Source organism: Rhagoletis zephyria, unplaced genomic scaffold (genome assembly GCF_001687245.7).
Source record: "Rhagoletis zephyria isolate East Lansing unplaced genomic scaffold, Rhagoletis_zephyria_1.1 Rzeph_scaffold_00001, whole genome shotgun sequence".
NCBI lineage: Eukaryota > Metazoa > Arthropoda > Insecta > Diptera > Tephritidae > Rhagoletis > Rhagoletis zephyria.
The window spans coordinates 1,029,845-1,040,452 of NW_016157085.1; the positions used below are offsets into that span (position 1 = coordinate 1,029,845).

The following is a 10,608-nucleotide window of genomic DNA, read 5'->3' on the forward strand; positions in this document are numbered from 1 at the left end:
CATGAACGCTCTTCGAAAACATATGTTCGAAAGTGCTAAATGTTGCATTTTAAATGCAGCAAAAACGCTGCATTAGCTGTGTGGGATTTTGGGTACATGCGAAGAGGGGCCGTTCGTTGATCCATCTCAGATATGAATTTAGCCTGCTGCAATGGTCAGAGCGAAGTTTGACTATTGTGGTGCGCGTCTCCCGAGGCACACAAAGTTCTGCCCGGTCCACGTCGGGTTGTTCTGTGCAAAGAACGGCATTTACAGGTCGAGAGTCTACATAACTCGACACCCACTCCCTGTGAATGCCGTTTAGGGCCTGTCGGTATGCAGTTGGGTCCAGAGGTTGTTTTACTAACCTGTGGACTTCGTCCGTCAGTTCATATAGATGCCATTACGTCCTACTAGTCCCCAGCGACCATACGGGCACTGCTTAATTTATAACCCGTCGGCCAATTGCTATGTATGTTGGCAACAACGTTTCTTTGTCTTTGCCCCAAGTGCTGCCAGCCAGCTACTTGAGGTTCTTGTTTCGGGTCTGTACTCTGTTGACAATTGCGGTTGTGTGGGCCGAGAAGGAGAGCAGACTGTCAAAGGTAACTCGGAATTGGTACGCCATCGCCCTAAGGGCCGGTTACTCAATGTCTGGTTAACACTAATCTGCGGTTAAACATCGTTATCGACGTTACCGACCCCCTGTTATATGCATGGAGCCGAACACGTCGATAATGATGTTTAAACGGAGATTAGTGTTAACCAGACATTGAGTAACCGGCCCTTAATTGCTCGTCAAATATCACACGCTATTAATATTTCATGGCCTAGCTCTTGCTCTGACGTTCATTACAGTTAAATTGTAGCACCTTTATGAGCCTTTGGAGACCGATTGTGATGTGGGGTGTGGGTGAGTTGTATTGCCTGCCGGCAGGAATTGCACTTGACTGATGTCACATTACGGTATATTCTGGACTGAAAAACCGAGCAGATTGTCGGAGGGACTAGGAGTTGCCGGCGGCGGTGTGTGGGTGGAGGTGCTGTAGTGTTTGTGTGCGTGTCTATTGTTGTGTTGTGTTGGGGTGTGGGTGTGTTACTGCTGTGTTGCTCGGGCTAGTGACGGTTTGCCGTGGAGGTGGTGCGGTTCCCACAGCATGGAGCCACGAACGACGTATTCCACTGCTGCTGCTCTTAGACCCGAGCAGTTGCGTAGGTGACTCCACCCGTTGCAAGTGTTGCACCTGACCGAGGTGGAGTTTGTGTGTAATCGTCTCTGGCTTACGCAGCAGATGTATATTTCTGGCCCTGGGTTTGCCTCTAAACGGGGTTAAATTGCCGAAACAAGAGCCCTTGCTCGGGTAAAACCCGAGCCATTCCGTTACGTAGTACCGGCTGTCGTGGGAATGAGAAAATGATTGTCAAACACGATAGTTGAAAGCAAGCGACATCCCCATTGCGGTGCAATGGAAGGACTACGGAGGCTCTTAATGGGACACTTCGGTGGAGTTTTGCCAAATTTGCGAAAAAGGGCCAAAACATAATCGAGTGAAATTGCAGAGTTAGGAAGAATTTTTTTGTGTTTAGATATTTTAGTAAATGACACGAAAATCAAGCTAAGCCAATACGATCGACCTGCGAGATAAAATGAAAATTTAGTTACCAAACTACGAAATGACATTTGATTTAAGAACATCGATGGTTAAAAAATTCGACAAGATTTATGAATTAGCAGCGAAAATTTGCGGACTCCACCTGACATTTCGCACACCATCTCAAAAGTGGCTTAACTCAAAAAAACACGTTCGTCAGAAAATGCGAAAAACTATTTCGTAGCACGTGCTCATCAAATGGGCAAAGGAGACTTTACCTTGGGTTTTTTTAAAATCAAATTATAACAAAACTTTGCTCGAACTTTTGCTAAAATATAAATTAAAGCTCTGTGCACATTTTTACTGCATAATTTCAAAAGTGCCAAATTTTGTGTTGTGCCAATTTTGAAGATTGTGTGCGATTTGTCTAAACGAAGCTTTTTTTAACAGAATCCATAGGTGTAGATGTGGGGTAAGTGAGCATCGCAAGCAGGTGAAGACGCCCAGTAATAGCAGTCATGTCATATGTTAACAAAACTTGTTATTTTTTTCACCAATTCTTTGTTATCTTTGGAATTTCCGGAATCCTTGGCGGTGAGGCCTTTGTAATAAATAGAAAAACTGTGCTCTCTCAACGGAAAAGTGTCCAACACAATGCCCAAACTAAAGAAATTGTTACCAGCCATTTTTGGCACAAATAAAGACAACCAAAAGAATAACAATAAAAACGACAACGGAGATTGTGATTCTGGAGCTGTTGATGTTAAATTTCCCAAAGGAAGGCTAGAAACGGATGCATTGCCGGTTGATGATAACGAAGAATCACCAGTCAGTAACAATAACACACCAACGCCGTCAACTGAACTTACCGAATCTATGGTGCGTGAACTGTCTGATCCAAATTACAATTTGACCAATGTTACATCTAATGATGCTGAGTTTATAGAAGTAGCACCGTTGAACTCGTACACTGGTGCACTGGCATTGCATTCAGATAGCAGTGCTTTGACTCCAACGACACCCGGCGCTCTTGGACCGGCCACTATGAACACCATGAATGTACACAATGCCCAGCAGCAAATGGTAATGCAGTTCTCTAACATTAATCAACTGCACTTTGGTTCAGTTTATAATTTTAATAGCAATATAAGTGGCATATGTAATAGTAATTTAAGTAAAAAACAAAGCAAAAGTGATGAACCAACCACACCCGGAGGTACCAACGGCGCGGAGAACTCGAGAAAACAGTACCCACGTAAAACAACTACTATTGTAGCTATGATGCAGTCACGCGACGAACCGAACCACCGTATATTGGAAACTATATCCACTCATCTAGGCGAAGGGTGGAAGCATATTATGCGAGAATTGGGGCATTCGGAAGGCCAAATAGAGCAGGCTTTGATTGACCATCAAATGCATGGTGGAATCAGGGAGGTATGTATATATTGCATGTCTAAGCAAGTGCTTATCAAAAAATATTAAATAACTGTGAACTTTCAAGGTCATCTATCAATTGCTGCTACAGTGGATCCGTGATGCCGATGATAATGTAGCAACGCTCGGACACATTACTTCTTTACTTTGGGAATTAAATCATCGCGATTTAGTGCAGCGTATGAAATTGGTATATAAATCGGATGGCGACAAAAGAAAAAAATCCTCATAACAATGATAAATGGGAAGAGTGTTTTACATTGCACCATGTCCAAGGAGTATGCATTTATTGATATGCGTACAAAATAATTTTTAATTTGCTCTCAAAGGGCCTTTCTGGATTTTAGATTCATGTATGCTGCATATACAAAATGGGAGTATTCGATATTTGTTGTATGTACCTACCCTAGTATTGTGTATTTCGTCTCCTGAAATGCAAAAAGCCGTAACTAATATAATCAGTAAAATGAAATCGTAACTAGTAAAAAATTCAAAACTCAATTTTTGATTGATATGATGCTTTTCATCGTATTACAACTTTGCACATCTTTTTATGCAAAAAAAATCATTTTTTTTGGATTTTTTGCATTTCAGTGACGATTTGTGGTATTTACAGTTTTTGGGAGATAATGTAGTAAAATTTTAACACAAAATGCATGCATAAATACCACAAATACAGAAAACAAGGGCATATATGCACAACAAATCTCGAATACTCATAATGTTTCATTTTCGTTGTTGTTTTAAAAACCAGTATCTAATACTGGTGCATTTGAGCGTGGAATATTGATATTAGTTATTGATATTTTAAAGATATACATAAAAGTAAATTAAGTTATATATTAACCAAGCACATGTATTGCAAACCGCTTAATGCTTTCAAAACATTCAATGAGAAATAAGTTCGGTTATATATCGCTTTAAACCAAGAAATTAAAAGCGATGGAACCGAATTTATCAACTGTAAAAATATTGTGATTTGTTTAAAGTTGGTAGTTCTTTCTGGCAGATATTTATGCTTAATGTTGCTCGGCACTGGCACGAACTGATTTCAGTAAAAAATGCATGCCTGTAACTGGATTGTCGTCTACTTGTAAATCCTTATTATAAAGCAATCTTAATAAGTTAGAAGTAAAATATGTAATTAAATTGTTTTTCTTAAAAATATTAAATAACATTTGAATGAACTACATATTGATGTATGTATGTAGATCCCTTAAGCTTAAGTTAAAAATCATTGTCCAAAATAGTACAGGTATCTATAAAATAATTAATTGCATTTTCGTTCGAATATATTGTAAATAGTAAAAGTGTTTAAGAAAAACCTACCATTTAATTTTTTGTTAGACAAACATTATTAAATTCCAATATATTGCGACTAAAATTCACTCTGATTAAAATCTATACGTGTAAATAATTGTAAATAAATTTTATTTAATAAAGCAAGAAAATGTAATAGTGTGTGGTAGTTTGAATTCGGTGAATTTGGCTTTAAGTGGAGATCACACGATTTGTACATTCGTACAGGTTTGTCAATTTTTTCCGTTACAGAGTGGTGTTGTTTGCAAAGTTGTTATTGAGCTGAGCTCGTTCCCGATAGAAATTTCTAAACAACATAACTCTTTGACTGACAAATGTGATCCCTGCTTTAGAGATGTGGTAACGGATTTCCCAACTGCTCGTCGATCTTAAATCGTATATATATGCACATTCGCCACGCATATGACTTTAAACCAATACATATATATGTATATATTTATTTCTAAAGTCGTATGAATAAAATATTCTTACAAAGTACACATATTAAAAAATTACATAAATACGATTTAATTCGATTTCGCAAACCACTTTTTGCCAGAGAGTATAAAGGTCTAGAGAAATAAAGATAATGGTGGCTATCACAGAATCCATCGTAGCCCGACATTTTCGTAGAATTCACGAAAAATCGGACTACGATGGATTCTCTGATAGCCCTGAATATAAGGGCATTCAACGTTACTAGAAATTACATCAAAAATACGTATACATAATAGGCAAATATTCTTCGATTAACCAAAGATATTAAAATAATTTATTAACAACTTCGAATCGAAAACTACACCTCATTGAGAGACTCCAAATTCGATACGACGCACAGTGTTTCGACTATATGGAGGCAGATAGAAATAATAGTACACCTGCACCGATTTCACTGAAACTTGACATGTGCTCTAGTTTTACTTAGAAATAGAGAATTATGAAATTTTGTAAAGATGGAATAATTGCCACGCCCTCTACTCTTGTGGGCGGAAACATTAAATCTCATTCTACATTTCAAAGTAAATTTTCTGGTAAAAAAATAGGAAAATACCAAATAAATGATAAATACCTTCACCTGAATATTCCACGACATTTAGATAATTAATTACAATTGAAAAGGAAATACTTTCTGTAATGGGTTCAGCGCCAAATGCAACTAAACTGATTAGTCGGTATCGCGCCCATTCCCGTATTTTTTTGGGAATGTATCGGTCGTGAAGAAGGGGGGTGAGTAAATAATGTAAAATTTGGTACTTATGACTTTTACTATTCCCTCTCTAAGTCAAACCGTTTTTTTTACCAACAGTCACCATGACTTTTTTCTACCTGCCTCCATATAGTCGAAACACTGTGCGACGTGAGTAGCGGTGTAGTTTTTTTCGAGAAAAGATAAGGGGTCATTCCATTGAAATGAGGAAAACGACATAAATTTAAATATGCCCTAATTATCTCTATTTCAGTAGTAACCTCTTTTTAAATGACAACATTTCATTGACCTGTGGGAAAATACTAATGGATAATTACTTTACACCAGTCACAAGGAGATGCCACACCACGACAGCCGGTTCTACGTGCCGGAAAGACTCGGGTTTTACCCGACTAAGGACTGTTGTTTCGGCGATCTAACCCCGTTTAGGTCGGTGAAATCCCTCAAAAGTTGTACGTCCATATGGCTACTCGTTCTTCGCATACTTCTGCTTAGGGCTGGCATTGAGTCAAACCCTGGACCAGAAACATATACCTGCTGCGTGTGCCAGAGACGATTACACCACAACTCCACCTCCGTCAGATGCAACACGAGCAATGGGTGGAGCCATCTCCTAGTTTGCTCAGGCCTCACGACTCACAGGCAATGGACCACTGCGTACGTGGCCCCTTGCTGCGCCAATCGAGCTGCCTCCACGGCACAACAGAGTCCGCCTGAGCAACTCAACACAAACACAACCGCACCACAACACAATACAATAGACAATAACACAGACACGACAGACCACACTACAGACACAACTTCACCACCACCCACACGCCACCGCCAACAACTCCTAGTTCCTCCCGACAATCTGCACGGTGTGTCAGTCCAGGATATTCCGTAATGTAACATCAGTCAAGAGCAACACCTGCCTTGGCTGGTGTCACTTTAGGGCATGCTCAAGACTGCGCACCGCGCGAGATTGGACGAGGGACTATGAGGGCCCATGCTGTGCTGCTCGGTCGCAACCCCCAACTGCGACGCCGCCCACTAACACCACAGGGCAACGGCCTCAGCAGCAGCAAACACAGCATGTGGTAGCACGGCAACACACATCACTAACACCCCACATTCCAATAAGTCTCCCTAGGCACACGAATATTTGACAATTCAACTGTAACGGACTTCAGAGCAAGATAACAAGGATATAACAGCCTTCATGGGTCGGCGCGGAATATTAATAGCTGCGGTCCAAGAGACGAAGCTGCACGGAAATTCAACACTGTTGAATTGCGCCGGATACAACGTGCAGCGTCGAGATCGAGAGCGAGATAATGGTGGAGGCTTAGCGTTCATCATAGTATCGTCTTATCGAAGCAGACATCGACCGCAGGGATACCATCCTAGAATCTCAGGGAATTGCTATCAGGTCAGGCGATGTTGAGCTCAAAATATTTAACATATATATACCCCATGTCACCTGCTGCCCGGCGGGATATCACCCTGACATAGGTGCGCTACTCAGAGGTGAAAACCGAATGGTAGTTGGTGACTTTAATGCGCACCACGATCTTTGGCATTCAAGCCTGTCAAACGATCGTAGGGGAACACAATTCGCTGAGCAGAAGGACGATTCGACATTTAACGACGCACCCACCAGGATTATGGGAACTGCTGCAGCTCGCCAGACCTACCAATAGTCAGCGCTGCTCTGATAAACAGCGTATCATGGCGACCTAAGCTGACTTTAGCATCAGACCATCTGTCAATAATCATCTCGATTGAAAGCCCGCTCCATCCCAGCGGGATGCATATCGGACCCTCGTCCAAATTTTTCTGCTGAAGCGGCTGTCCTAGCCGATGAGCGCGACAACCTTTGTCAGGCCGATCCCGGAAATCCCCGTATTAGGGATCTCAACTCGGAGATTCAGCAACTTGTGAACGTACATAAGTGGAGGAAATGGGAAGAGCATCTGAAGACCTGTAACTTCGCCTCTGGTGTGAGTAAGCTTTGGTCAACCGCGAGGTCATTGGCCAACTCGACGAAGCGCGATGATCGAGAGACCCGGACCGATGCGTGAGCCGACAGATCACGCTACATCCTTCGGTGGACAAAGCCGAACGTCGCTTAATTTTAGTATAATAATGTGCAAGTTTCAAGTGTCTAGGACTTAGCGTTGATTTTTTTTTAGATGTATTCAGGTAGAAGAAACCAACCATTTAAGTCAAGAAGTACAAAATGACGGTCATTTAAATTCAAGAGGTATGAAGTGACTCATGCTACTTTTAAAATATATGGCTGATATGTAGATTTCTAAAATATTGCTTATAATGTAAGGCATACAAATTGGTATAGCGGTCAGCTAGTGAAACAATCGTTTTCATTGTTGTAGCAGCAGTGTTCGTCAGGTGGTGTCCTCTTCATCTTATGGACTCGTGACGAGGTGCTGGAGGTGTTGTGAGGGCCTTCCAAAATGCTAGGTAGGTGTTTGCCATTTGTGACTTAGCCGATAGAGGTACACAAGGATGCACCCAGGCTTTCTCGGCGGTTCTGATTATCAATATTAACGGACGGATCATTCCGAAGCACAGCGTCGTTGCGTTGCGATGGTGACATCCCGAGGAGGTGATGCTCAGACGACATGAGGTAGCAGCTGGCAGCCGTACGTATACCTGCGTTTTGACACGTGTATAAATTTCTTTCTGGCACGTAAGTTATTGCAGGTGGTATGCGCTGAGCACGAAAAATTAAGGGGGTGTACCGTATTTATGCGGCGAGTTCTAGCCTAATCTGTTTGGTCCACGTAGTGAAGAATGTGGCGGTGAATTTTACGGCAGAAATGTTGGGATTCTGTCTGTAAAGAGGTTTGAAATATTGGAGAGTTAGTCAGGTTCAAGTAACGTGTTGATTCGACGGGGTTGTTTGACCAAAAGAAAAGAAATGTTAGCTGAGTAGGTTCAAACGGCAAGTGAAAAAGTTGTTGGTGTCTCTCGATATTACTGGAGGCCTTCGTCTGCGATGGGTGGTTTATTGCCGATGACCCGATTGCGTTTATGGCCTGTAAGTATAGCGAATCTCATCCATGAGTTCGAAAAGCTAATCTCTGTTGGGCGAGCTCTGCTTTTCAATTGTCTGCCGGGCCAGAAGTAGCACCTGTAGGCTTGATATCCAAGCGGACATTGTAGGTGCTGTTTATGATGGATCCTACGTAGAACAGGTCCCTTACTGAAAAAAGATATATACTTCAAATTTATAACTCCCAACAGTGAAGATTGTTCTAGGACGCGAAGACTCTTGGTGTGTTGCGAGGAGTTACCTCGTCTTGTCCTCGTTCACCGCTAGAGATCTCAACCTTTTTTATCTCCACCTCTGGAGTTGGCGGCGCCAGCAGCTAGAGCATCGTGACTTTGCGTTCCAGATGGGTAGCTCGTATTTCGCTTCCCAATAACAGATTAAAGACGATTGTGTGAATCGCCTTGTCTAAAATATGCCGCCTTTATCACCATTTAAACGCTTCGAGAAGTGTTCTCGAGTATACTCTGGACTTCTGTTACCCCAGAGCCGGGGTTGGATTATTTTCTGTTAGAATTTTCAAGCTGATTTTCTGCCTGCCAACATCTCAAGATCTTCGCCCTCTCGTGATTCTGCCTATCGTTTCTTACTTTTGAATACACGTACTAGTCGAAACAGAAATTTCTCGGCTTTCCGTTATGATTGCAACGTTGAAACAGGTAGCGCAACTGGCCAACGTTTTCCTTGCACAGGAACGTATACGGATCTTCCCTGCAAAAGTTAGTGATTCAAGACGAAACGCATGCCAAGAACCCTCGAAGCTTATTTTCCGTGGTTGTTTAGATGCCGGTGCTTGGTACTACTATCTACCATGTTCTGTGCAGCAGTGATGTCCATCAGCCCTTATCCGTTGTCGGCGGTGTGTTCGTGTTGCTGCACACCCTGCCGCGTTAAAATCTTGGCGGAGTTGGGAAGCTTCGTCAAGTCGCTAGTGGAATTGTTCTTTGGTCTCAACATCGGTTTTGTATTTTTATAGAACTTCCACCTGCCCAATAGAGCGTCCGGATATTTTAGGTGCATATTCGTAAATCGTGGTCCGCGGAGCCATTAACGTTGGGAGAAGATTTTATGCGAACCATTTGCGGTCCTTTTACTATAAAAGGTTTTACGTGGCGAGTCCCAAGTCCAGCATACAGCCCATTATAGAGCGAACCGCATCAAGACAGACTGATACCAGTTTGCAGCCGCACCTACTGACTCCAGCGAGCCCTCAAACCGAGTTTGTCGGACTGGTTTAACCGAAAGTAACACTCTTTCTGTCATAACCCAAGGCCCCACCCGGGTCGGTTACCGCATCTCGCATATGCTCACGTTGCCCAGAGTGCGCGAACAAGAAAGAAAGAGTCGGAATTGAGCATAGTCGTGCAATTCTACTTGCATACCCAAGAGAACGATCATACCCTGCTGCCTACCATTCTGTTCCATCCCTCTACCTTATTTTAAAGACTTGAGGCCTTAATGAAATTGTGTACATTGCCGGTATTATCATTTACGATATAATTGCGATAAGTAGCATTGTGCTACATATTTTGTAGGGAAAAAATGAAATCTAAAACCTTTAACTTCTGCGAATGAAACAAAATAGCATATACACATCGTCATCTCAAGCACCCAATGCCAGATTATATATATTTGTTAAGTCACGGCCGAGCTGTCGTTTATAGGTTGATTAAATCAAATTGATTACGAATACAAACAACTCTATATACATAGATTATAAATTTATTGGCGTACTCATGTGTATATAACTATGGACATACATTAGACCGTACCACCTTACAAACAAGCAAAAAAAACTTCACTGTACACCCCTGAGTGTTAAGTATTTTTGCAAAGCAACTCCGAAAGAAATCATCTTTTTACGAAGAATTTAAAAAGGGAACCCCTACGTTTGGCAATAAAAAAAAATATTATTTAGCTTAGAAGGTGTACGGCGAACTTTTTCCTCTGGTACGGTCTAATGTATGTACACATACATACATGGGAAGCTTGTTACGCCCCAACCTCTGCAATATAAACAAAGTCCATATCGCTCCGAT

General features: G+C 41.8%; 1 protein-coding gene across 1 annotated transcript; it reads left to right on the forward strand.

Moving 5' to 3' along the window:
• Nucleotides 1-1,927: 1,927 nt before the first annotated feature.
• Nucleotides 1,928-4,464, forward strand: imd (death domain-containing immune deficiency protein). The gene is made up of 2 exons (XM_017616272.1): nucleotides 1,928-3,008; nucleotides 3,076-4,464. The coding sequence occupies exons 1-2, from the start codon at nucleotides 2,226-2,228 to the stop codon at nucleotides 3,238-3,240; spliced, it is 948 nt and encodes a 315-aa protein (XP_017471761.1). The 5' UTR covers nucleotides 1,928-2,225; the 3' UTR covers nucleotides 3,241-4,464.
• Nucleotides 4,465-10,608: the final 6,144 nt, after the last annotated feature.